Source organism: Felis catus, chromosome E1 (assembly GCF_018350175.1).
Source record: "Felis catus isolate Fca126 chromosome E1, F.catus_Fca126_mat1.0, whole genome shotgun sequence".
NCBI lineage: Eukaryota > Metazoa > Chordata > Mammalia > Carnivora > Felidae > Felis > Felis catus.
The window spans coordinates 3,775,748-3,802,830 of record NC_058381.1 but is presented as its reverse complement, the minus strand read 5'-3'; the positions used below and the strand labels follow the sequence as shown (position 1 = coordinate 3,802,830).

The window sequence follows — 27,083 nt, the reverse complement described above, 5'->3', positions numbered from 1 at the left end:
GCCCCGCCCGCCCGCCCTCCCGGCGCGCCGCTGCCTCCGCGCTAGGCCTTCTTGCACTTGCCCTTCTTCTCGCGCTGCTGGAACTTGCGCAGCCGCCGCGCCCACGTGTCCCGCCATTGGATCACCAGGCTGCTCTTGTCCGCCACGATGCCGCTCTGGTCGGGCGAGTCCTCCGCGTTGCCCAGGAGCAGGTACTTCTTGAGGGGCTTGATTTTGGGACACTTGCAGGCGATGTCCCGCGAGCGGATCCACAGGCTCTGGTCACCGCGGCGGATGCGGCTCGTGCCCTGCTTGTACACGGAGATGATGTTCACCGTGAACTTCCACCAGTCCCCCGCTTTATCCGCCTTCAGGATGTGGATCTGGACCGCTGCAAGGAAGCACAGTCGGGCTAGTGCGCCACGGGCCGAGAGTGCCACCTGGGCCCCCCATTCCACCCCCCTGGTTCCTGTGACCCCCCCCCCACCCTCCTCGAGCCGAGGATGGGGCAGCCCACCTGACGGCGAAGGAAGACGAGACCCACAGTTGGAAAGTGCACAGGGTACCCCACTGGGGAACGCGTGGATGGTGCGGGAGGCTGTGGAAACCCACCTGCTGACGCCTGGACCGGTGCCGCTGCTCCAACGAGCCTCACCCGGTGCCCAGCTTGAAGCTGCCACCCAGCAATGCCTTTGAGCACAAGCCCCCTCTGGGTCCAGGAAGGCCAGGAGAAGCTTACAGGAACTGACCGCCCGTCCTCCCAGCCCTCTGGGCAGAGTCCACCTGCCCAGGACAGGTGTCCTCTGTGAGAGCAGTGGGGGCCACTGCTCACAGGCTGGGCGGGAACCCCTCTCAACCTTCCGCCATGGCTTTTCCAAAGGCTCCAGTCATTTAACATGGAGCCTCAGGACCAGATGCACCACCTTGCCCTTGACCCAATCGCAGAAAAACATAATGGCACTGGGATCTCGGTGCCAGTGCCAAGTACCGTGAACCTGTCCTTCCAGGTGGCCGTAGTCCCCTTCCAGAGTCCAGGGTCCTCTGGATGCCCACCTCCCATGCCCGCCAAGCTGCCTCCCCCCTCCTGACCCTTCCCAATTACCCCCCGCTCCTGATTCTCTGCCAGTATTTCCTCCTCCGGTACAGGGGTGCCCCACCAGAGCCTGCAGCAGAATCCCATGGAGGGCCTGTCAAACACACAGCGCCTCGCCCCAGAGTGTCTGATTCCATGGAACTGTTCCAGCCCCTCCAGGGCCTGCCTCTCCCACAAAATGCCAGCTGGTGCTGACACTGCTGCTGCAGGAAATACACTTGACCCTAGGAAGTGCTAATAAAGGTCATTTCTGCACGACATTAGGTATTATAAAAGTAGGAAGAAATGCTTTGTAAAGAAAAAGTGGGCAGGGGAGAGCTGGGCTCAGACACGTTGGTGAAATTCTGGGTTAATCAAAGTCAAGAGGTTTCCTGACGGCGGGACTTTTCAGAGCCTTCAATCTACAAAGTGTGTATGTGTGTGTGTGTGTGTGTGTGTACGCATGTGTGTTGGTTTCCCAAACAAAGGTGATGGCAGACCTCTCTGGCTAGCACATCTCAGGTTAGCAGAGCCCCGTGGGGTCCATCTGGGGAACTACTGGGGGGACGTACAATCATTCCAGGGGATAAAGGGAGGGGGTCTCTGTGCACTAACCCATCAAGGAAAACCTGGTCATCTTCCCCATCCCCATGGTCAGAACAGAGGACGTCCCCCTTGCCGAGCCCACTGGCCACCCCTGCACCCTTCACCTTTGGACCAGGCTGAAAACTGCCCTGGCAGGTGAGTGGGCCTGAGCCGTTCTGGAAAAGCAGCAGCAGATGACAGCTGAGGAAACCGAGTCACCGGCAGGCTCAGCCGCTCCGGCAGCCACGAGGACATGTCCCCAGGGAATACCGATCGGTCACCCCCTGCCCACCTACGGCTCGGCCGGGCGTCCCGTGCTGGCCAGCCTCTCTCCGGGTCTGCCACCGTCACCCCCGGGGGCCCCGTGCCCCCCTTCCATCCCCGCGCTCAGCCCAGGACGACGGGCAGGTTCAGGGACGGCTGGGCTCAGGGGAGCAGCGAACACCACCCCACTCATCTTCTGGGGCGAGGGAAGTGGCAGATTTTCCCAGATTTTCATTTCAGCTGTTCCTGGACATCCTGAACTTTGCACTCCAGTGTGAGGGCTCCAAAGAATGGCTGCCATGGCAACCGTTTCCATGTTTTCGTCACCAAGGGACTCAACACTCAGTGTGAACTCCGAGGTGGGGTGGGGAGCCCTCCAGCCTGCAGAAGTGGCTGGGCCGTGTGTTTGACTGTGCAGACGGGGGTCACCGTGGCAACTGAGTGCCCCTCGGCTAAGCGACGGGGGAGCCAGCGTCCCTGAGAACCCCGGTTTCCTCTCCGTAGGACTGAGCTGAATACACAATGAGCCTCCCTCAGGATGCCACTGTTTCCCTGTGTGCGACCGCAGACCCCTGGCCCGTCCACGCTGGCCCCCGCCACCACCCCCCCGCCAGCCGGGGGACCCTGGAGAACGCGGCTGTGATCCCAGGCACTGAGCGTCTGCTGGTGTTACAGGCTGAGCTGTGTCTCCCAGATTCATATGATGCAGGGCTAACCCCCCACCCCCGTTTGTCGGAGAGGGATGGTGCTCGGAGACAAGGTCTTAACAGAGGTAATTAAGTTAAGACAGAGTTATTGGGGGCGGGGGGACGGCTAATCCAGTATGACCGGTGTCCTCGTGAGGAGAGGAGATCAGGACACAGACGCACGAGGAAAGACCCCACGAGGACACAGCGGGAAGACGGCCGCCAGCCGGCCAAGGAGAGAGGCCTCAGGAGAAGCCAGGCCTGCAGACTCCCTGGATCTCGGGCTCCCGGCCTCCAGAACCGTGAGACGATACATTTCCGTTGTTTAAGCTCAGTCCGTGGTACTCGCTTCTGCAGCCCTGGTGAGGGGTCCCAGCTGTGCTAAGGAGAGGCCGGAGAGAGCCGGCTGGACAAGGTCAGGCCTCGGGCTGGCCCTCCAGGCCCCCAGGGGCCCTTCTTTGTCCCCGGAGCTGCAACAATGCGGTCCTTCACGAAGCAGGAGACCCTGCCCCACCTCTCCTGGTCTGGAGTCTCCCTCCCCTCAAGGAATTCCCCGGAACAACGGGCAGGGCGTCCAAAGCGGCTGCCCACCCCACCCGTACTGGCCGGGCTTAGCACTGAGGACGCAGCCCAAAGCGGGACCCAGCCCCGGACAGCTCACCGTCCCCGAGAATCCGGGGGCCAAAGCAGTGGACGCGGGTCCTCCTCCGACCCCAGTAGCTCCCTGGCCTTGCGGTGGGACGGCACGGGGCGGGGGCGGGGGAGGGTGGCGGGAGGATGCATGTGATTATGCTGGAAAACATCCACAGTTCCGCTGCCCTTGGCGACGCCTCCGCACATTACACAGCCCACCAAGTATGAGCCGCACACGCAGCGCACGGGCCAAGTCCCTGCAGCACATATACAGCTGAAAATATTCAAAATACACACTGAAACGGTGACCTCAGGCAGACCTGCTCCGCACGCCCGGGAGCGCACCAGGCACAGCCCAGCGCCAGGCCCGCCGGCCCTGCTGGCCGGGAGCCCGGAAAGACTGGGGTCTCCCAGCCCCCCCCCCCCACCCGCCCCCGCCGAGGCACTGCCCCACCGGGACGCCAGGCACAGTGGCCAAGGGCAGCCCTGCCCGCCCAAGGACCTCGGTCCCTGAGGCTGTGCCCCTGATGCGCACCCGACACTCACTCCCGGCCAATTAGCCTCAGCCCTCAGGACGCCTAAGCCCCCGCCGTCTGTGCACCGATGTCCTCAACTGACCTCAATGAGGACAGGATGGGGGGGATCCGGTGAGGATCCCTCATCGTGCAGTCAGGAATGAGAGAGATGGGATTAGCCCCGGAAAGGCAGACCGTGAGATCAGTCTGGGACGCTGAGAGGCGTGCTGGGACCAGCCGGCAGGAAGAGGGACCCAGCCGCAAAGCCACAGCGGTCCTTCTCGGAGGCAGATGCTGGCTGGGAGGGGGAGCCTAGCCCCCACGCTGCTGGTGTCTCGGGCCCTTCTGTAATCGATGCGGGGCCGCATCCCTGGGTCCACACCGCCAACGCCCTCCCTTACTCCGTGAGCTACACCCACAGAATGCGGGCTGAGGCTGGGCAACAGTTGCTAGTAAGCTGCTGTGCTCGTCGCTTGGAGCCCTGCTCTCCGCGCAGACAAAAGCAGGCATCGGGGTGTGGGACCCGGAGCCCGCGAGGCGGGATGGGTGAGGGCGGCTCTGGAAAGCCCAACCGAGCTGGGGCACCCGCGGGCTGCAGAGTGGAACAGATGCCCGTGGAAAAGCAAGGAGAGAGCTCACAGGCTCCGGGGAGCCAGGAGCTGGCCCCCCACGCCCCGGGCCTACAGGCCGGGCTGCACTTTGTCTCCCGGCCTTGGAGTCCCGGAGTGCCCCACGTCTGCAGCCAGCAGCCGAGCTCCGTGAGCAAGGCCGCGAGCAAGGCGGGGCCGCGGCCACCCCATGAGCAATGCCGGGGCTCACAGGAAGGACCTAGTAGCCACCGGGGCCGGGCTGTGATGACTGACTTCTGTTCTAATTCAAGCCTGTTGCTGGGCGGGCAGGGGCACGCACCTCCCCATCCCGTGACTCCAAGGGGCGAGAGGGGGACTGAGGGCCAGGCCGGGCCCCTTGGCCGGAGTCAGCAGTAACGGCCGTGGCCAGAGTCGAGCTGGTCTGGCCAAGGGGCGGGGCGCCAGCCCTGGGGGTCCTCTCGGCTGGGTGGGGGCATCCAGGCCGCGGTGCTGGCTGTCCACGTGTCCTTCTATAGGAGCAGACCTCGGCCGTCCTTCCCAGAGCTCCCCGACCTCCGCAGGGTCCCAACGCGAGGAGACTCTCAGGCCACCAGAAGCAATCTACGAAGTAGGACGCTCCAGGTCCTGTGCTTGGGCTCCTCCAAAGGGGGCCCCGCTGCCCTAGGGCAGGCAGCCTTGTTCGTCATCCCAAGCCTCGCTCCCCGGCTCCAGTCCTGGCCCAGGAGACTCACAGCCTGTCAGCTCTGGACCCTCGGAGGACCTGTCCTCCCGGCATAGCAGGAAGTAGCTCCAAGCTGACTTATGTCCCTGCTTGCAGGTTTGGGGGACCTCCTGCTGGCATCAAAGCTCCCTCCCTGGGCCAGGTTCTAGGAAAGCTCTTTCCTCAGCACAGGGCATATAGTAGTTGCTCATTCATCTGCTGGGGGAGGGCCTCTGGGGGAAGGGCTCCGGGAGAGGGGTTCTGGGGCAGGGGCTCTGGGGGATGGGGCTCCGGGGGATGGGGCTCCGGGGGATGGGGCTCTGGGGGAGAGGGCTGTCAGCCATCTTTCTCTAGCCACCAGCCTTGAGCCCTGGGACACCTCTGCGGGGAGGCTTCCTGTCGGCTGGAGGTCTCCTGGATTTATGGACTGCTCAGGGTGGGCCCCCAAGGGCGTCCCAGCAGCTGCCCCTCCCAGGGAGGCTTGGGTGGCCAGCCCCGGGCCTCCCCCCCTCCCAGCCATACCTTCCTGTTGGGCCAGTCCAGCCAGGGAAGGCTTGTCACCCATCTGTCTCCGAGACAGCAGCCAGGACGAACGGGGGAGGACACTAACCCCATAGAAACCATTAAAACCATGCAGCCCCATAAATCTCCTGGTATAGAAAGTGTGTCATGAGCTGCAGCTGCTTTTATAAAATGCAGCTCTGACCACATGTTTCCCAGGCCCCCGTGAAGGTAAGAAGCAGCCGAGTACAGCCAAGTCCTGTTCTCGGAGATGCTGACCCGCCAGCGGGGGCCGGAGCAAGCGTGCGGGGTCGGGGGCGCGGGGCATCTGGGCGGGCCGACGCACCCTCGATGAGGTGTCACCGCCTCCCCCATGAAATGAGGTGGAGAGCTGGAGGCTGGCTGTGGCCAGGGCAGGTCACCAGCCACAGCCACCCACAGGGGTCCTCAGGCTTCCCGGGCCTGCCCCTCCTGCGGCATCCGCACATTGACGTGAAGGCTGCCTCGGTTTTCCCTGCCTGCCCTGGTGCTGAGGCTCCATTCTTGGGAGAGGAGAGGGGGTCAGGTGCCTGGGACCATCTGATTGCACAGGGGTCCCCGGAGGAGGAGGGAATGTCCGGAGACCTGGGAATCGGAGAGCCAAAATCTGGGAGCCCCGTACCCCGGGAAGTGGTCCCAGTCTTGCCTGGCCACCTGCACCCACCCCCCCACACACACACACACCCCACCCTCACAAGCGTGAAGGGGTCGGGAGACTGGCTGCCCTGCCTGGAGAGAGGCTCAGGCAAGAGAGTGGACCTGAGCCTGCCTGCTTGGTGGGGCCCCCTCTCCCAGGCAGGAGGAACCCCCGTCCCCCATCCCCTACCCCTCACCCGCGGCGTGGCCACAGCTCCAGAGTCATCCGGAAGGATGGCCTCACACGGCCGTGGGAGACGCCCAACTCACCAAACGCACCTCCCAGCGCCCCCTGAGGGCAATGGTGAGGGGGGGCCTGGCGCTGGGAAACACCCCCCCCCCCGAAAGGCCCGGCAATGAGCACCGCCCCGGCCAGTGCGTCTGTGGGACCCTGGCCTCCGAAGCAGGGGAAGGCAAGAGGGCCGACCTCCCCTAATCTGGCTTCGGTCCAGGCCCCTCATCACCCCCTGGTTCCTCCGGGACCTGCGGCCTCCAGGACTCACAGTCAACTTGGCGCACAGGGTGCTTCTGGCCACAAACTGACAGCCGCCCCACAGTGGGGGTGTGGCCTATCAGGCCCCCCAACACAGCCCAGTTCCCCATCAAGCCCTCTGCCTCCAGCAAGCCCCTCCTCAAGAGCGGGAGCTCAAAGGGCAGCCCCCGCCCCCCACCCAGCTGGAGCCCTGGAGCGGGGCATCCAGCAATCACCGGGCCTGTCGTGCACTTGCACACCGGGCACCCTTGGCACATGACGCCGGGCTCCCGCTCCTACGGCGCCCCACGCCTGAAGGACGGAACCTGCTTCCCCAAGAAAACCGGAAGACGGGGCCTCGGGCCCTGAAACAGCAAGCAGGCAGGGCCCAGCACAACACCAGGGGCCCGGGGCTGCTCCCGAGCCGGCCAAGTTCGCCTCGGGGAGTCGAGCGGGCGTCTGTGAGCTTGGAAGGGTGTTCCCGGTCCCACGCCTCGCGTCCCGCAGCCGGCCCTCGGGGCTGGCGGCTGGTGGCTGGGGCCTGGCTCCACCTCCCATCCCGGCCGGGCCCTACACAGGCAGGTGCTGGAAGATGACAGGGCAGGCCTTGGGCAGGAAGCCCCAGGACGGTGACCGGCGTGCTGGGGACCTCAGTGCCAAAGGCACTAAGCCCAGCGGAGGGGCAGTGTCAGAGCCACCCCACGGTGGGGAAATGCCCAGCTGAGACGAACACTGGTTGCGGGAAATGCTCTGTGACCCTGGAGACAGGCCCCTGGTGACCAGAAGACGGGTCTACCCCTCGAGGGTGTCCCCGGCCCCAACGCGGCCCCAGCAATCCAGGCACCTTGGACAGATCCCTCCTCCCACCCCTCCGAGCCTCCGCATCCCCATCTGCATCTGTGAAATGGGAGGAGAGAGGAGACACCTTACATTAACCAGCCTTCCCCAGCCAGCCCTCCTTCCTAAAAACCGGTGCTCAGAGGAGAAGAGACTGTGAGGAGAGAAAATGGAAGGAAGCTCCAGGGAGGGCGAGATGCGGCTGGGAGCAGCCCCAGCCGCCCGGAGGCCCCTCTGGAGCTCAGCACCCTGCGGGCGGCTGCGGGGGTGGGGCGGGTAGTGCTGGGAGCCCAGAGCTGGGGACTCCCTGGGGATAGAGAGTCACCTTGCTGGGAAGGGCCGCAGGAGACCAGGCATTGCGGCACCCTGCGGGACCAGAGCCTCCTCTCAAGCTGTCCCTGGGGCCCGTGGGCCCTCCCTGCCCAACCTGGTGGTCACCCGCATTCCTCGACCTCCGCCTGCCTCATGCGGACCCCGCTCTGCATCTGGCCTCCATATGGGGCTGGCGCTCTGGGGGTGGGGAGGAGAGGAGGTCACATCTGGCTGGGGAAATCGGAGGATGCCCACGGGGCCAGTGACCCCCAGGGAAGGGTCAGTGAGCCTCTGAAACACCAGGCCACGTGCGGCCAGCATCTGTGTGCCGCTCCCTGGAACGGCGGGTGATGCCTTGGGGGCCGGAGTGGCGTCTCCCAGCCTCAGCCGGGGGCCCTGCCAACTGCCTGGCTCCCCAGGAAGCTCTCCCTTTGGGGATCAGCCCCCCGGGTGCTCCTCTAACACGTGTACCCACACCCAAGCCCCGAGATCACAGGACGTTGCAGACACAGGAACTCCGGTTCTAGGACGGGGTCGGTAACCCGTCCGGCTCTCTGAACTTCAAGGGTTTGACCCCGATCACGGGAACAGCTACTGAACTCAAGGTCGAGAAAAGGAAGGGGAAGGGGTGTAAAGAGGCAGAGATGCCATCATTTGCTGAGGGGCCCCGTGTCGCTGGAACTGGTCAGGCAAACAGAAGCCGGAGGTGGGAGACTCGTCCCTGACCCCATCTGATTTCCAGCCTGAGCAGCTAGACCGGAGCCAGGCTCAGCCACAGTGTCCCCGGCGTCCCACCCCACACACGCCTTCGTGGCCAGCTTGGGCGCCCCCCCACCCCATCACGGATCCGCCTGTGACCTCCCTCCCCGACACCGCCATGCCCATCACCGGCACCCCCTGCCCACCCCACCGTGTCCATCACACCGGCTCCGTCATCTCCAACAGTCACCCCAACACCACTGTGACGCCTCCCGCTTGCTTCCCCGGCAGGATGCGTCTGGCTTCCCCGGGAGTGGAGAGTCAAGGATCCTGTGGGGAAACCAGTTCTAGAGCCTTCGAAGGGACTGCTGCGCCCACTCCGGGCCGCCCAAGGCTCAGCGCCCTGGCAGCACAGGGGACAAACCTCTCGGGCTCTGGAGTCCCTGGCCTCCAGCATCTTACCTCGTTGAGTCTCAGCGTATCAGGGCGGGGAATGAAATTCCGTCCGTCCCAGGTGTTCAGTGAGGACGGGAGAGGGGAGGTGTGAGGTGTCCCATCGGGGGCCTGGCGAGGCCGCTCCCCTCCTGGGCTTCCGCGCCCCCCGGGGCACCCAGGGCACACCTGGGGGTGCTGATGCCAGTCAGAGGCCCACTGAGGTCCCAGACCCTCTTCGGCCACGGGGCCCCCGAGAAAGCAGGAGTGCGGACAGGCACGCGCACGCGCACGACCCGAGAGCCTGGTCCCTCCCCACAGGTGCCAACGGTGTCCCCTTGGGAGCCGTACCTCAGAAGCCATCCTTGCGGGATCTCAGGAGGAATCCTGGACCCAAACCGTCTTGTGGGAAGCATTCTGATTTTTCCATCTGCTGGTGCCAAACGTCTTTCAACAAAGGGGGTGACTAATAAACACTTCTGGGAACGAATAATTTTTCCAAGAACTGGCAAAAGTGAGATGATCTCACCTTTCAGAATGTGAGCTGTCTGTCTCTCCCCCCCCCCCCCCCCGCCCCACTAGCCTCTCCCCTGCCTCCCCGGCCCCCACCCCTGCCCCCAGCCTGTTTCCACTTCTGTGCCCCACGCCTTTCTCCCTCTGCCCGGGAGCCTTGCTCTGCCCTGTAAGCGCCAGCTACCGGGGCTCCCTCCTCCAGGAAGCCCTCCTGGAGAACGGGCCACGCCCTGCTTGTGCCCACCTCAGGCTGGACGCTGCCCACACGTCCACCCTCCGTGCTCTCATCTGTGTGCCCGTCTCCCCTCCTCGACTGCAAGCTCCTTGAGGGCTGAGCCTGGGTCTCTTCCCCGTTAAGCTCAGTGCCCAGGACAGGACAGGGCATGCAGCAGGTGCTCGGTGGGTGTGCAAAGAGGGGATGGCGGCGGGACTTCCCGGGCTGCGGTGAGCACATGTATGCACGGGAGCCTTCTCGCACACACACCACGCTGTCAGAGGAGCGCACATACTCTCGCACACACGGTCACACAGGCACTCGCGCGAGCAAACCCACATGCTGTCACACACGCACCCTTTCACGTGCACACTCATACATGCCTGCTCACATGCACCATGCGCTCACACCGATGTGCACACGCATATGAGCACACCCACGCACGCTATCACACGTACACTCACACACACGCACACGCGGGAATACACGTGCACATGTGCATATACGGTCATACTTGCACACCTACACACCCGCATGCTGTCACACACTCATGTGTGCACTCACAGGAGCCCACTCACACACATGCCCACACTCACACACACACACACACACACACAAGCATACACGCACATGCTCAGTCACACGGGCACACCCACAATGCTATCGCACATGTACTCACGTGTGCACACTCACAGGCTGTCACACACACTTTTGCACACATGTATGCCCACTCGCACCACACATGCACACCGACGTGTGATCACATGAGCACACACGCTCACACTCACATAAACAGCCACAAAGCTCTCACACAAACACACACATGTCCACCCACAGGAAAACACACCCACATGCTGTCACACGGGTGCACTTGTACTTGCCACTTGCACACCCACATGCTGTCACACACTCGTGTGCACTCACAGAAGCACACTCACACATGCCCACACACGCCTGCACACATGCACACCTGCATACACGCACGGTCACACGAGCACACCTGCACACACACCCCCTCACGTGCACACTCACATGCCGTCCTGCGTGCACACTCACCCACGGTGTCGTACGAGCACGCTCACACCGTCACGTGCACACTCACAGTCCCGCATGCACTCGCACACACGGCGTCACACATGCACACACACGCACCGCCACAGTGCACACACATGCTGTCCCACGTGCGCACACACGGTGTCACGCGAGCACGCTCACACAAAGGCCCGTCCCACCCGGGCTGGGTGGGGCTGGGTGGTCCCGGGGACCCGGCAGGGATGCCAAGACACCGGACGATAACGGAAACTGTCTTCTGCGAACCGAACCACCGTCCCTCACCGAGCCGCGCGCTGGCGCCTTCTCAAGCATTTGCAAGGTGAGCCGGATCCCCCTAGAGGGCGGCAGAGGGCTGGGGTGGCCCAGGAGAGGTGGGCGGAGGTGACCCCTGCCCCGAGGAGATGGCACCTGGCGCAGCGGGCCGCCATCTGGTCTCATCTAGAAGGGCGTCGTGTCCCCTTGACGACACCTGCATCTGACAGACTTGGAGCCTGAGGCCCAGGCTGCCGAGACTCCTGTCCAAAGTCCCCCAGCAAGTCGGGAACCGGTGCCTCCAGATCCCGGGCGGGTGCCCCCTTCCGTGCCCGGATGTGAGGGGCGTGGCTGGCGGGCTCAGCCCCGAGGCCCGACCCCGACCCCACGCCTTCTCGCTTTTCCGGCGCCCACCCCAGCCCTACCCACGTGGGGCCCCCTCGTGTCAGGAACGTGCCCGAGACGACACAGGGCAGGACCGGCACAGCCCAAGCCAGCCACTGATCATTTCTCACGCCCTGCTCCCCCCCCCACCCCCCGTCTGCTGCCCAGGTCAGCGGGGTCCCAGATCCACGACCTCTGGCACGAAGAAGGGGGTCTGGGGCCTGCTGGTCACCTGGCGGGGGCGGCAAACCCGAGGTACTAATTAGCAGCTTCTGGAACACCCCGTGCGCTGGCTGGAAGCGAAGGAAACGCGTTTTCTAATTGGCTCCCTGCCGGGTGTCAGTCCGAGAGGACGCGGCCCCTCAGAGGCCCGCTCCCCAGTCCTCCCCGGCCCCCGCGGCTGCTCTGCCGGCCTCACCTAGCCGCCCATCCCCAGGCCGGGTCCCTCCTGCTCCTCGTGCCCCCGGGCTGGCCCAGGTCTGCCCCGGGTAGGAGAGGGATGCCCCCCATTCGCACTTTATCCGGGGCTCTACGGTCCCAGCAGAATACAAGGAAGATTCTCTACAGAAGTCCTGCAATCCAATCACGAGACCTACCCACAGCCTCGGAGCACCCGTGCGCCCCCTGCACCCACCCCTGTGGGCACCACTCACTGCTTCCTGAACAAGCCTCTCCCCGACGGCCTGACGCCCACCCTGCTGGGCTCTTGGAGACCCTCCCCCTGCAATTCCGTCTCCTGACACATCTTTGTCCTGCCTGCTGCCTGACCACGCAGGCCTGGATGCTAAGCTGGGGTGGGGACTGCTGCCCAGCTTTTAGGTGGCCCCAAGGGAATCAGGGTCAGTCTTGGGGACCAGAAGCCCTCCAGGATCTTTGGGGAACAGGAGGGGACAGTGCCAGTCCGGGCCTCGAGCCAACAGGCTCTGGGGAACGGTCAGGAGGACGTAAAGGCTGGTGGCACGACAGCGTCAGAGCTCGTCGGCTCCCCGAGGGGACGCCCCACTTCTCTCCTGCCTCTGCTGCCCCTCAAATGTCACCCAGCGGCAGAACCACGGGTGCCCGGGCAGCGAGTGTGGGGCAGGAGCTGGGGTGGCCTCCGTGAAGTCTTGCGAGGGTGGGCCCGCTGGGCTGTTCCTCACCCCTCCCGGCCTTGGGGCAGGACCCGGGTGAGGCTAAAGGTGATTCGAGAGCGGCCGCCCAGGGCAGGCCATTGTGGACCGAGCAGGACAGGCCTCCGTGGGCAAGACACCCGCCAGCTGGGTGACACGAGGGGACTGAAGCCAGCCGCCTTTGACACTGCTGCTCTCGGATGATCCATGAGGAGCCAGGGGCTGGCAGGAAGGCGAGGGTCGGGCGGAGGGGTGGGGGGCGGATGGCAGAAGGAATCCCACCTTCCACACCCCCAGAAAAGATGTCCCTGCCACCCGGGTGCCACAGCAGGTGCGGGGCTTCTGGAGTGGGGTGGGGCCCTCTGGGTTTAGAAAAAGAGGCTGTGCGGCCTGCCTGCTGGTAGGGGACAGGAGACCACTGAGGGGGACCAGGGTCCCTTGGAACATCACAGGTCAGGGAGGCAGAATCCAACATAGTAAGAAGAGAACAAAGTGGGGCCAAGTCAGATAAAACCAGGTGGAAAACAGGAGCTGCCCCGGGAATGTTTTTAAAAAGTCTAATTGTTCCTTCCTTTACTTTGCGACGAGAACAGGGGCTGTGGGCCAACACCTCACGGGACCGCCTGGCCCTTCCCTTCCTCCCTGTCCAGTTCTGGGCAGGTGCGGGGGCACAAGGCTCTTCTCTACGACCCCGGGCTCTCTGGGCCTGCGGAGACAGCCCGTGCTTGTCCCCAAGCCTGGGAACACGACGGAACCCTTGGGCCTTCCGGCCTGAGGCCTCATCCCTCAGAAGAGCGCCTGGACCCCAGCAGAGGCAGGATGCTTCTGGCGGACAGGACGCAATCCAACCCGGGGCCCCTCCTTGTGGTCGTCACCAGGGCTCAGAGACGACTCAGGGCCCAGATCCTTTACCTTTAAACCATCTCAAAGTCTGTTATTTTCCGGTGGAAGGCAGACGTTCCTGCGGGCACTGTCGAGGGGCTTTGGGGAAGGTACTGTGGGCCCCAGAAGGGTCTGGAACGGGGATCCCCACGGCCTGATCACGTCTGAGCCACGCGGCCTGAGTCACTGGGATCATGCTCTGGGCTCCAGTGTGGGGTGTGCACGCGTGTGCGTGTGGGCGTGTGGACAGACGCTCTCGCGGAGGAAAATGAGCAAGTTTTACGAGTTCTCAAAATTCCTTTGGGTTCCCTCGGGCCTCCTCGTTCATTCGTTATGCTAAAAGGTCCCGACCACCATCCTTATCAAAGAAGAAAAAAACCACAAAAAGTGTTTGGTTCAAATGGCCGACCCAGGTTAAGACCCAGGTAAGACCCAGGTAAGACCCGGCTGGACGCCCTTGGGTCGGGGAGGGACGGACCAAGGTTCCCTTCCACCTGTTCTGCTCCCTTCCTCCCCTCCCCTCCTGCCCAACTGCCTGCCGACCAGCAGAAGACACCCCTCCCGGGGAGCCCGTCAGGCACCCGGCCCTGTGCTGGCTGCTTGCAGACACAGCCAGCAGGTGCACAGCCTTCGTGCTGCACACAAGGAAACGGAGGCTCAGAGAAGCAAGTGACACGTCCCGGGTTCTACAGAAGGATTGGGGGCAGACCTGGGAAGCTGCACAGACGTGAGAAGCCAGAGCAGGGCTGGGGGCCGGGGGGACAGGGCTGCCGAGGCCCCGGATGGGGAACTCGCCTCCGAGAGGCCGACTGCAGAGGGACAGACGGGACTGGGCAACACCCAGCGGGAGCGGGGAGGCGGCGCACGGGGGTGGGCAGGGTGGACCGTCCGTGCAGGAGGAGGCGGCCCAGACCCCGTCCAAATCGGCCGGGCCCACCAGCCTGGGGGGAGGCCCGGACGGTGGAAGCCACACCGGGCCCGGGTTCAGGGCCCCTCGGGCCCGCATCCAGGCGGCAGTGACCTCCCGGCCAGGTGACGGGGGCCTCGGCTGCCCACACGGATGCCCGGCTCTCCGCACAGGGGCCTTCCCCAGCTGTGCCCGCAGATGCTCCTGGGACTTCTGTTCACCGGACCGGCTCTGAAGTGCCCCCCAGCTCGCTGTGCACATCTGCCGGGGGCCCTGGGGGCTTCCTCACCTCCCGCGGCCTCCCTGACTGCTTCCCACCCACCGTGACCGCAGTCAGGCCTTGCCCCTGCATCACGTGATGTCTGGCCAGCGCAGGCCCCCAGCCAGCACAGACGCTCAGGTAGCAGAAACCACAAACCCGGCTCCCGACCACAGGGAGAAGGGGTGCGGGGAGCATGGCCTGGAGTGAGTGACGGGCTGAGTCGCCCCTTCCCGCCGAAAGGGGCCTGACGCTCGAGTGACAGGGCACCTGCACGGGGCTCCCGGGGCCGCCAGCCCCAAAGCTCCCGGCTGCAAAACCCCTTTGGTGACCCCCGCAGCTGCGTTCAAAGTTCAGGTACATCAGAATTGTCAGCACGCCCTTTAAAATGCAGATTCCCAGGTCCACCTCAGCCCTGCAGGGTCGACCTCTGGAAGGAAGACACTTCAGAAATACGAGTTTTAGGGGCGCCTGGGTGGCTCGGTCGGCTCAGCGTCAGACTCTTGATCTCGGCTCAGGTCACGCTCTCACGGTTCATGAGTTCAAGCCCCGCATTGGGCTCTGTGCTGACAGCGCAGAGCCTGCTTTGCATTCTCTCTCTCTCCCTCTCTCTCTGACCCTGCCCCACTCTCTCTCTCTCTCTTTCAAAATAAATAAATAAAAATTTAATTAAAAAAAAAAGGAATAGGAGTTTTACACCCTTGGAGCTCCCACCGCCTTTCCTGAAGAACCCCACCTTTGAGCACCGGAGGGAGACTCAAGTTGGAAGCCCATAGAATGGATGAGGGCACCGAAAACCAGAGAGGTAAAGCGACTAGTCTGAGGCCACACAGCAGCCCCCCCCCCCCCATCTCCGGGACAGAGTGGAGACCAGAGGCCAGGCTGGGCCTCCCAGCCGCAGGGGAGCCCCACTGGCCCGGATGCCAGATTCTCCTCCCTGCCAGGGAGAGAACCCAGCCCTCGCACCCCGCGGCCCCTCCCGCCCCGCGGCCCCTTGCCTCCGAGGACCCAAGTGGAAGAGGTGACAAGCCCGTTGGGCGTGGGATGCCACCAGCCGGGCCCCCGGCCGGCCACAGGGACTCCACGACCAGCACGCAGCCTGGACCACGTGCAACCGAGCCCCACTCCCGGCTGGTCACGTGGCCCCGCTGTCCCCGCCAGACAAGGGGACTCACACTCACCATAGTCCTTCCTGCAGTACTTTTTCATGTTAATCTTCAGCTTCCCTTTCGAGGCCTTGCAGTAGGAATCGCAGTCTGCAGGGGAGGGAGAGCACAGACAAAACCTAATTAGGCTGGCAATGAATAGGCTGCAGGCCGAGTGGGAGGCCTGCCTCCCCAGATACCCAGAGGCCTGCGATACCCTCGGGCCGAGCGGGCGGCCATTCAGGGCAGGCCCGGCCTTCTGAAGAGGCGCCTGGGACAAAGGCCCCCCCCCCCCCACCGCCGACCCACCCCCCTGGGGCCTGACGAATCCCTCCTCCGCTGCCCGCAGCCCCCCTCGGCCTCCGTGAGGGATGCGGGGGGCTCTCGTATTGTGCCACCCAGGGCTTCTGAGCGCCACACAGATTCCCCCCACCCGGTTCTTAAGACACAACTGGAGCCTGATTAAAGCCGATAGAGGCCTCATTGTCACCCCGTGCCCTGGGCCTGTGTCAGGCGCTGGCTTTCATGGCGCGGGGCCTCTGGCTGGGGTCAGACCCCAACAAAAGAGGTCACGGAGGAAATTAGCAGCCCATGAAGCATTAGAAAGCCCCTTTGGTGTCCACTCTACTGGAGTGTGCAAATAGAATGTTCCATGAAGAAGAGTTCAGTTCTAATGGGCCCTACTGCTGAGAGCCAGGGCTGCTGGGCCTGCGTCCGCCGGGTATCACTTCGGGGGCTTCCCGGAGCCGGAGCGCGAGCCAGGCACGACGTGCGGGGCCCTGGGGCCTGCCGAGATCCAGCCTGCTTCTCCCGGGGGGCGGCCTCTGTCCACCCGAAGCAAACCTCCAGCCTCGGCCCAACCACGCCCTCTCCCCCACCAGCTCTTCCCGCTCCGGTGATGCGATTCCTTTGCTGGATCCGTGTGTGATGTGACACCCTCATTAGCGCGACGGCCAGCCCAGCCCAGAGGGGCCCAAGAAGTCGCCCCGGCCCGCCCTGCACCACCGCCCGATGGGTCCCGCTCAGTTCTTTGATATGTGGGTGATACTCCCTTCCGGCAGATAGGAAACCCGGGACTACCCGCCCGGTGCATCTTGGAGAGCCGGTGCCCCGGCTGGGCCTCAGACTCAGATCTGAGATGCTGCTCGATTACTGCACTAGGTTATGCCGAGCAGTGTCTCTGCAAACCAACGGATTCCCTCAAATGTGGGCCATTATGCTCAGAGCTGGGGACGCACACACCGCCGGTGGGGAAGCGGCCTGGGGGTTTGGACGGCCCAGCCTGGTCTAGGAGCAGACACGGCATCGGGCAGTGGATGTGAGCTGGGCACGTGTCCTGGTGACGGGCGAGGAGAAGGGGGGCTACAAAGGTCACACACACACAAAGAGGTGACCGCCCCAGGAACAGGTGCCATCCCTCACTCTGCAGAGGGGAACACCAAGGCCAAGGTGGGGGTGAGCAATGATTTGTGTGGGGGCACAGGACAAAGCGAGAGCAGCAAATCAGGCCTCCCAGTGCATCTGCCCCCCTGCCCTCATCATGGCTCCGATAGGCAGAAGAGAATATTCAGAGATTTCCCGAAATTTCCTGAGATTTCGCTAAAGTCAGCCTCTGGCCCCATGGGAGGTGGACGCCTCCTTCCAAGTTCTGGAATTCACTGACTGGTGCCTCGGTTGAAGGAAAAACAGCTCCATCCCACTGCCCTGAGGACCATGGGCCTGGCAGCCCCCTGCCCCCTCCTGAACCAACTTCCTGGGGCACCTGGTTGGGTACCAGTCTCAGGAAATGGGGGAGAAAAGCAGCCCCTCCTCCTGCTGCCCTGCGGTCTGAGCCCTTGGACCTGAGCCCTCGCCCACCCCCCAGGAGGCCCCGCCCACCTGCCAGGAGGCCCCCCCCCCCCACCGGCCAGAAGGCACCTGTCAGGATGCCCCGCCCACTCTCCAGGAGGCCCCGCCCACCTGCCAGGAGGCCCCGCCCAGGAGCACCAGAGGCCCTAAGTGCTGGCTGGCTGGTGACCGCAGCAGGGGCCTCTCGGGACGCAGGATCTGGGCTGTCCAGACACAGCAGCCTGCATTCTGTGGCCAAGCCCGAGAGGTCAATGTGAGGTGATGGTGGCCCGAACCCATACATCAGTGGCACTGGCACCATGACCACCACAGCGCGCTTCACCCGTGGGAACGGCTGCTCTTGGCCACATCTCCGCCAGCTCAGGGACAGATGACGCTCACAGCAAAGCCACCACTGCGTCTGAACCCGGGTTGTGCGTAAGTCCTTGCGGTCCTGAGCGAGCTGGCTCGAGTCCCTCCCTGCCCTCTCCACTGAGGGAAGCGAATTGGAATACGAGCAGGGCTGGGTGACGTTATTCCTGGGGCAGCCTTGAATCCACTCTCGTCGCTTCCTTATTATTTTTACGAAGGTCGAACGTCGTTGGCCCGCGTCAGGGCTTGCATTCCAGTCTGCAGGAAATGCCCCACACCCTGCCTCCCCGGCACCAGGGCCAGACACACCCCCTCCGTCTCAGCCCGGGGCACACAGCCCAGGCAGTCAGCGCTAGTCCCACCTGAAAGCCAGGAAGGTTCCAGAGCATCCGCCACAAGTCAGCCCGGCACCGTGGGGCTGGAGGGACGGTGGCCGGACCCCGCGACAACCTCCCGTGACACCTTCGGCCCTGGCGCCCTCCTTTCCCTCCTGGTAACATCCACAGCTCCTCCTTCCGGGGCCCAGAATCCACCTGGCACAGAAACCGTCTTAGATCGTGTGGCGTGCATCCCTGCCTAGTGAGACCCTGCTTGACAAAGCCTCGGTGGGTCCCCGTGACTATCGAGACCCAGCACCTCAATGGCAGCCCCTCAACATTACCAACGAGGCACGAGGTGTGAGCCCTCGGCCCTGACAATGAGCCGCCTTTTAGAGATGAGGCGGTCTGGCTGGAAAGCTCCCGCTAGTCACACCCCGGTGGTTCCCCACCCGGGGCCCCAGGGGATGGAATTACCCAGAAGCTTTAAGAAACACTGATGTCTGAGTCCCACTCCCAAGACGTTCTGATTTCGCTGGTTTAGGGGGCATGTCCCGATTGTGTTTTAAGTTTTTATTTATTGATTTGTTGATTGATTGATTTATTTAGAGAGACCGAGCGAGCAGGGGAGGGGCAGAGAGAGAAGCAGAGAGAGAAGAATCCCAAGCAGGCTCCTAGCTGTCAATGCAGAGCCGGATGCGGGGCTTGAACTCATGAACTGTGAGATCGTGACCGGAGCTGAAATCGAGAGTCGGGTGCTTAGCCAACGAAGCCACCTAGGTGCCCCTGCATGTCCTGAGTTTTAATTTTTTTAATGTTTATTTTTGAGAGAGACAGAGAGACAGAGCATGAGTGGGAGAAGGATAGAGAGAGAGAGAGACGGAGACACAGAATCCAAAGTAGGCTCCAGGCTCCGGGCTGTCAGCACAGCCCCCGACGTGGGGCTTGAACCCATGAACCATGAGATCATGACCTGAGCTGAAGTCGGACACGTAACTGACTGAACCACCCAGGTGCCCCTGTCCTGATTTTTTAAGTTCCCCGGGTGAGTCTGATGCGCGGCCAGGGTCCTAGGAGTCACTCCTGGAACTAACTATAGGTGTGGAAGGTAGGGCCAGGGTGCCCAGGGCACCCAGACTGGCAGAGGAAAGGCCCAGAGACGTGGTTGTTGACTCAAAGTGGAGGGCGCTCACGTAGAGCGCCTGCCCTTACCAGGCACTGGTAAGCATTTGCAGTTGTATCTGCTTTCACTCTGGTGTGTGAGTTGTGGGGTGAGAGCAGGGGTCCTATGTCTTTCCTTCTGGTCCACCAGAAACACCTCTTTTTTTTTTTAATTTTTAAAAAATTTATTATTTTTGAGAGAGAGAGAATGCACGTGTGAGCAGGGAAGGGGGAGACAGAGAATCTGAAGCGGGCCCCCTGCTGTCGTCAGCATAGAGCCTGACATGGGGCTCGAACTCACGAACCGCGAGATCACGACCTGAGCTGAAGCCAGACGCTTAACCGACCGGGCCACCCCAGTGCCCCCATCAGAAACACTTCTTAGGTCAGTGTGCCCGTTGTCAAAAAACGTTCCCTATCCCCTTCAGAGTTGCCGGTTCCGATCTGGTTGTGGGCTAGGAATGCAAAGACCAAGACCGTTAGAAGCGTGCAGAAAACACGGGTAACCCGGCTTCGAATGAGCGAAACGGAAACACCCTCCTTTGGGTGAAGTGAATAACGCCCGGAACACGGACACCGTGGCAGCTCTCTGGCTGCTTGTGCACTCTTTGTTTGGGTTGTATTCCAGAGAACTGAGGTCACTGGACAAGTGGTCCCTGGATAGGGAAAATGTTCCTGCACTTCCTTCTTTGATCAGATGCACACACAGCTAAGGAGCCTGCTGCGGGGCGGACAAGCCACGGCTTTTACACGACGCAGTCCCGACTCCTTCAAAATGGCACATCTACTGGGCAGCTCCCGTGGAGCCTCTCTCCTTGTTTTGTTCCAAAATAGCTGTAAAGACGATGGGGGGGGGGGGGGGGAGAGAGAAATCCACGCTAACGCCAAAAACTAAACTGATAGATGACCCAATGTTGGAATCTGGGAGCAATCTTTATTAATTAAAGGCAGATGGTGGTAAAACAAGCAAAACCTGTCCCAGGTTTTACCTCGAGACGCAGCCTTTTGTCTGATGAACAGAAAAGATCTTGAAAAAAAGAGAGGACACAGAGGCAAAACCACCAGAAAACAAAGGGGCAGGAAGTGGGTGGGGGCATCGGCGGTGGTTCCCTCCTCCAGGGAGAGGATTCTTTTTTTTTTTTTTTTTTTAATGTTTTATACATTTTTGAGAGAGAGCGCGCGCGCGCGGCTGAGGGGCAGGGAGAGAGAGGGAGAGAGAATCCCAACCAGACTCCACACTGTCAGTGCAGAGCCCCATGTGGAGCTCGAACTCATGATCCGTGAGATCACGACTGGACCCAAAGTCAAGAGTGGGATGCCCAACCGACTGAGCCGCCCAGGCACCTCTGAACTTGCATTTTTTTTTTAATTTTTTTTTCAACGTTTATTTATTTTTGGGACAGAGAGAGACAGAGCATGAACGGGGGAGGGGCAGAGAGAGAGGGAGACACAGAATCGGAAACAGGCTCCAGGCTCTGAGCCATCAGCCCAGAGCCCGACGCGGGGCTCGAACTCACGGACCGCGAGATCGTGACCTGGCTGAAGCCGGACGCTCAACCGACTGCGCCACCCAGGCACCCCTGAACTTGCATTGTTATCAAGATCACTAGTGCAGAGAATGAGGAGACCAGGCAGTGCAGACAGAAGGATACCATCTCTGCAGAGCAAAAGTGAATTGAGGGAAAATGCTGGTAGGACCCGGGGAGCAGGGAGGGAGCTGCACGCATTCCCCCTGCCATCCAGCTTGGAGCTGAGATGAGAATCCGTCTGTCACGCCAGTAGAGGGATCTGCAAATTTTTTCTTTTTGCAAAGTGCCAAACAGCAAATATCTTCGGCTTTGCAGGCCATACGGTCTCTCTCACACGTATTCAAACTCTGTCACCACGGCTTGAAAACAGACACAGATGACATGTAACTGAATGGGCATGGCAGGCTAAAAAAGATCTAAAAAGGCACCACCTCTATGCAATTGGACAAGAAAGCCGTAAGGGAAGACCACTTGAGCTGAAGAGACTGTACCATACAATAGTACACAGAGTGTGACGCAGGAGAGAAAGAACTGGGAAAACCAAAACCGAAACCAAAACCTAAAAACTCAGGAGCACCGTTAAAACCCACTTTGGCGGTTGGTGAGATTGAGTCCCATGTCGGACTCTGTGCTGATGGCACAGAGCCTGCTTCGGATTCTCCCTCTCCTTCTCTCTGCTGTACTCCCCTGCTTGTGCTCTCTCTCTCAATAACAAACAAACAAACAAACAGACATAAAAAACCCTCCTTTGGAAGCAGGAAAAAGAAATCATACTGGAGAAACCTGATTCAGACACAGAGAGAATAAACTGGAGAGACACTCGTGAATTCTAGAGGAAAAGGATAAAGACACAGAAACCACAAAAGAGAAAGTGGTAAGGATATAAGAGAGACAGTGGAGGTGGAGACAATGCAGCAGAAGTCAAGTGGAACAGAAACAAGAATCAAAGATTGGGCTCTTGAGCTAAAGGCAGACCTACATACACACAGGGAGAAGGTTCATGGATGTTTTGGGAAAACACCAAGGAAAAGACACCAACACTCAGACATGTCTCTGCACGACATACAAAATACCAGGATGAGAGAAAATTCTATACGGATGAAAAATCAACAACAAGAAGCTGGCCAGATGACCATGGAACAATGCTCATAGGAGGAGGGAAAAGTCTGTTGGTCTAGGATTTTTATACCCAGCTAGACTGTCTCATATGTGTGCACACCGCAAAGAACAGAAGGCGTTCTTCAGTGTGAAAGATCCCAGACAATATTCCAATCATGTATCCTTTTTTGAGGGAGATACTCGAGAATGTTTTCCAAAACAACCATGAAATGAATCAAAAGTAAGAGTTTAAGAGGGGGAAGTCTTGGTGAGCCTTGATGAGATTGTACAATATGAATGCGCCGGTGATGGGCTCTGAAACCAGCCCTTGTGGACATTTCATATTTGGTTCTAAAACTGAAGGCAAATATCAAAATAATTTAAAAACATTTTTTAAATGGTTATTATTTATTTTTGAGAGAGAGAGACCGAGTGCAAGCAGGGGAGAGGCTGGGACAGAGGGAGACACAGAATCCAAAGCAGGCTCTAGGCTCTGAGCTGTTAGCACAGAACTGGATGTGGGGCTTGAACTCACAAACTACAAGATCATGACCTGAGCCGAAGTCAGATGCTTAACCAACTGAGCCACCCAGGCACCCCTCAAAATAATTTTTAAATTTTTGAAAGGGAACATCAGTGAATGAGTATATATAAGGACATACACGTATGAATAACGATAAAACGTAGCCTGAAATTTTAGATCATATTAACAAAGACTAAGCAGTAGAATGCGGTGGGGATACAATTCTTAGTCTTAAGTAGGTAAAAATTAAGAGATGCTGTTTCATGTTTGACTCTAACAAATAAAAGCCATTAGATCAAATAGTGCTTTCAAAAAACTCAAAGGCAACCACAAAACACCAGAGAATACGGGAAATATGTTATAGGTAATATGGGGGCGCCTGTCTGGTGAGGTCAGTAGAGCATGTGACTTTTTTTTTAAGTTTATTTATTTATTTTGAGAAAGAGAGAGACCAAGCAGGGGAGGGGCAGAGAGAGAGGGAGAGAGAATCCCAAGCAGGCGCCGCACTGTCAATGCAGAGCCCGATGAGGAGCTCAATTTTACAAACGATGAGACCATGACCTAAGCTGAAATCAAGAGTTGGACGTTTAACCAACCGAACCACCCAGGTGTACCAAGCACGAGGCTCTTGATCTCATGGTTGTGAGTTCGAGCACCACATTGGGTGCAGAGATTACTTAAAAAAAAATTTTTTTTTAATAATTATAGGGGGGGGGGCAGAAAGAGAGAATCCCAAGCAGGCTCTGCACTATCAGCACAGAGAGAGATGAGGGGCTCGAACTCCCAAACCATGAGATTCTGACCTGAGCTGAGATCAAAAGTCAGTCACTCAACTGACTGAGCCACCCAGGCACCCCTGAAGCAGTTTGTTTTCAAAGCTTACAACACTGAAAGAAAAGCTGTAAGCTTCTTGACGGAAGTTATGTTCACCACTAAGTAACAAAGAAGTTCGCCCAGTAATAAAAATGGAGAGAATGTTCTGTGTGGAATAATATCTTATTGAGATATATTAACAAAAAGGTATTAGCAACACACAAAGGAACGGACAGACACACAAGCAGTAAAAGGATGCTAAATTAATTCCAAAAGAGCTGGAAATGTACAGGCCACATTTCCCAACCGCATCGTAATAAACAGGATTTATTCCTAAACAGAAAACAATGAAAACAAATGCACTCGATTCTAGAAGTTAGAAAGTGAGCAAAACAACGTCCGAAGGGAGCTGGGGGAAAAGATTAACAACAGAAGTAGAAAGCAGGGGGACAGAATAGCAGAAAAACTCACAAGATGCAAACACTCCCAAGAAATGACTCTCAGGAAAGCCCCCGAACCAATAAGCTCCAGCAAAAACAGAAACAACAAAAAACAAAACAAACAAACAAAAACCCAAAACAACAACAACAACAATAAACCAAGCAAACGAAGACCAGACAAAACACTGTCAGGTCTAATTATGAATTAAGAGAGAAACCTCAGATACGCTTCAGGAAGTAATGAGGGAAGCAGTACAACCCACGGTCTAAAGAACATTTTACAAAGTATAAAGCTACCGTAGACAGCTTTAGGCTGAAATCTTGGACACTGAATGAAAGGCGTTTCTTTGTAGGAAAACGTCAACGACCGAGTCGGACTAAAGAAGAGAGAACTCATCTTCAGAAAACCCTGGATCCGATGCTACTTGATCTGGGGCAGAAACACAGAAAAAGGTGGAAATCGGTGAGCAGGACCGTGTGGAAGTCCCTAAAATCGATCGTTTTTCAACTTAAAAAAAAAAGGGGGGGGGGAAGCAGTGTCCTACTCATTCGACGCTGAAATAAAAACTAGCAGGAGCGCGTGCACCCACAGACCCTGCAGACCAGCTGACCGATCTCACTCAGCAGCCGACCCCGCGTTCTGTGCCCGGCACAAATGACTCTCAGGAAAGAGGGTCCCGTCCTCGCCGGACCAGCGGCCGGGCCCCCCGGGCGTCTCCGCACAGGAGCAGAGAGTGAGGGGTGGGCCCCCGCTCTCTCGGGGGACCCCCCCGGGGCTCGAACTGAGGGTACGGATCAGTACAGTGAGATCCGCAGGGGCCCCTACGCCAGGGTCACCTGCCAGTCCCATATCCTCCTCCCCGGAAAGACGGGGACGGCCAGGGACGGACGTGGGGACCAGAGAGAGCCGCCGAGGCCCGGAGGCTGCCGTCTGCAGCTCGCAGCAGGCCCATCCTGGCCGGCTGGCGTCCTGGCTCCTCCTGGGAGCAGCCGACCTCCCTTTTATTCCCCCCACCTGCTCCCCGGACCAGCCCGCAGCCAAGAGCCAAGAGGGGGCCCTACAGGCCCAATCCCAGCGGCTGAGCCGCTCCCGTCCTCTCCCACCACCTCGGGTAGCTCACCCCTCTGGTCTGCCTCCGGTGCCCCAGGTGCCAAAAATCCTGCTGGGCAGGCCTGCTCGCCAGATCGAGGCTCATCTCCGAGCATATGGCAGGCGGGGCCCAGCGTCCCCCGGTTGGAACCAGGGGCACTGCATCTGGCACCTCCCTCGGAGCAGGGCGGGGAGCTGGCCAAGGTCTCGCTCTGAGCAGCACCCCTGCCTCTCTGCTTTTGGGCTGTCAGGCTCGGAAGGTGGGGGTGACGAGCAAGGGACACCAGCCACCGCGGTCCATCCCCAGGCCGAGACCTGCAGGGCTGGGTGAGCTGCTGGGCGCAGGGGAGGGGGCTCCTGGTCCCCACCCCCCACCCCCCCTCCACCGCCACCTGGCCAGGGTGGAAAAGTTCAGGGGGCAGGGCTAGGAGGGACACCTGGCTGGCTCCATCCACTTCGACTGGGCCACTCTGTCCACCAGCAGCTGACAAAAGGCAGGTGAGGCCAGCCTGTCCGGAGAAAGTGTGTTTGGGCTCCACCCGACCTAGAGCCACAAAGCCACTCAGACCTCCTCAGGCCAGAGTCCCATTGGCACACGGTGGGCGCCCGGGGGCTTCATAAATTAGACCGTTGTAGGGAAGGCGTGGGAGGGTGCAGGAAGCACTCCTCGTGAAGCCAACTCCCCCCCTCTCCATCCAAGGCTGCAGGTGATTTAAAGACTCTCCCCCAAGTAAGACCACCTTCCTAGTATCTCCACCCACAAGCCCTTTACCCAGGGTACAGCCACCTCTCAGGGACAGCCAGGGTCACAGGCCGGACATCTCTCTAAGCCTGTGCTGGTCTCGCCCATCTACTCTATCAGCCCTACCTGCCTCTACAACGTAATGCCCTTCTGACTTTGGGCTCGGGAGCAGAAATGCCTAGGACTCCCCCAAATAAGGCAGCCCCCAGGAACGGCCTGGCAGAGGAGCTAGGCACCAGGTGCCTGTGACCTTTGAAGCAAACGACTAGAAAAAAGCCAAAAGTGTTTGCGACACAGATAGCAAAGGATGGGGGTCTTTAATATGTAAAGAACTCTTGGGAATCAATAAGACAAGCAAGCTAAAATTCAAAAGAGAGAAACAGGCAATTCACAAGAGAGGGGGATAAAAGGGACAAGGAGATGTAAAAATGGGCAATCTCAAGTGATCAGAGAAATGCAACTTAAATCCACAGGAATATAGGACTTTTGGCTCATGAACTTGCATACGGACACACGCACAAGGTGTGCAAGCTAAGCTAAGGGTGCAAGCTAATGTTCCTCGCGTGCAACCAGCATCGAAATGTCAAAACCCTGGAAAAATGCACACCCTTTGACGTGGCACCCTCACTTCTACGGATTTATCATCCATCCACTCACTTAAAGAGCTTGCTGAGCGATTTCCATGTGGCCAGCTCTGGGAGGCGCTGGGTGGACAGTGAGGCTCACGAAACGCTGGGGAGGCTTCATGGCGGGAGGAGACAGGTCAACAACATGAGTGTAATCACGCCTATCAAAGAGTGACACTCATAAAGGGGAGGGAGACGTGAGCAGTGCGTGTCGGTAGAGAGCGGGGGCAGGGATGGAGACCTACTCAGATATGAAGGTCAGTCCGCGGGAGGTGGCATTTAGGAGGACAAGGACTCAGCTCTGTGAGGCACACAGGGCGGCAAAGGGCCAGGAGGGACACAGACACAGAAAGGAGGGGAGCCTGGAGCTGGTGAAGGGGGTGGGACTGCGTCGCTTGCAGGGGGTCCCTGGGGGCTTGTCGACCTGGGCAAGGGTTTGAATTCTATTCTAGCAGAGAATCTTATGCACCAAAACGTTGCCTGGCGGGACTAGGGTTGGTTTTTACACTCTCGCTTTGGCTTATCTGTATCTTTAGTTTTACCGTAATGAGTATACAACTCTCGTGTTCAGAAGAAAGGAACACTACAAATATTCTGAAGCGAGTCCCTTCTTCGGTGAGGATGGGGACCACTTATTTATGGGATAAAACAACCCAGAGGCCTAAACAGTGCAAAGGAGGCGGGGCATGAAGATCTGAGGGCAGAGGGTTCCAAGTCGGAAGAAAGGCCTGTGCAAAGGCCCTGAGGCAGGATCAAGTGCCTGGCACAGCCCAGGGACTGAATGCAGGCTGGGGTGCCTTGCACAGAATGAATGAAGACAGAGGCAGAGATGCGACTCACACAGTCTGACAGGCCGTGTGCAGCCAGATACAGTT

The 27,083-nt window shown here is 59.8% G+C and overlaps 1 protein-coding gene and 1 long non-coding RNA gene across 3 annotated transcripts in view; one reads left to right on the top strand and one right to left on the bottom strand.

The window, feature by feature from the left end:
• Positions 1-27,083, bottom strand: part of NTN1 (netrin 1) — a 169,461-nt gene continuing 142,378 nt past the window's right edge. For both annotated transcript variants that reach the window (XM_023244471.2, XM_023244470.2), the window contains exons 6-7: positions 15,707-15,781; positions 1-370 (exon numbers count right to left, since the gene is read on the bottom strand). In XM_023244471.2, the coding sequence (XP_023100239.1) occupies positions 42-370; positions 15,707-15,781 (404 nt within the window). In that variant the 3' untranslated portion in view covers positions 1-41. The remainder of the gene's footprint in view (positions 371-15,706; positions 15,782-27,083) is intronic.
• Positions 395-5,216, top strand: LOC123381828. The gene is made up of 2 exons (XR_006589281.1): positions 395-2,672; positions 4,840-5,216. It is a non-coding gene; the product is annotated as an uncharacterized LOC123381828 (long non-coding RNA).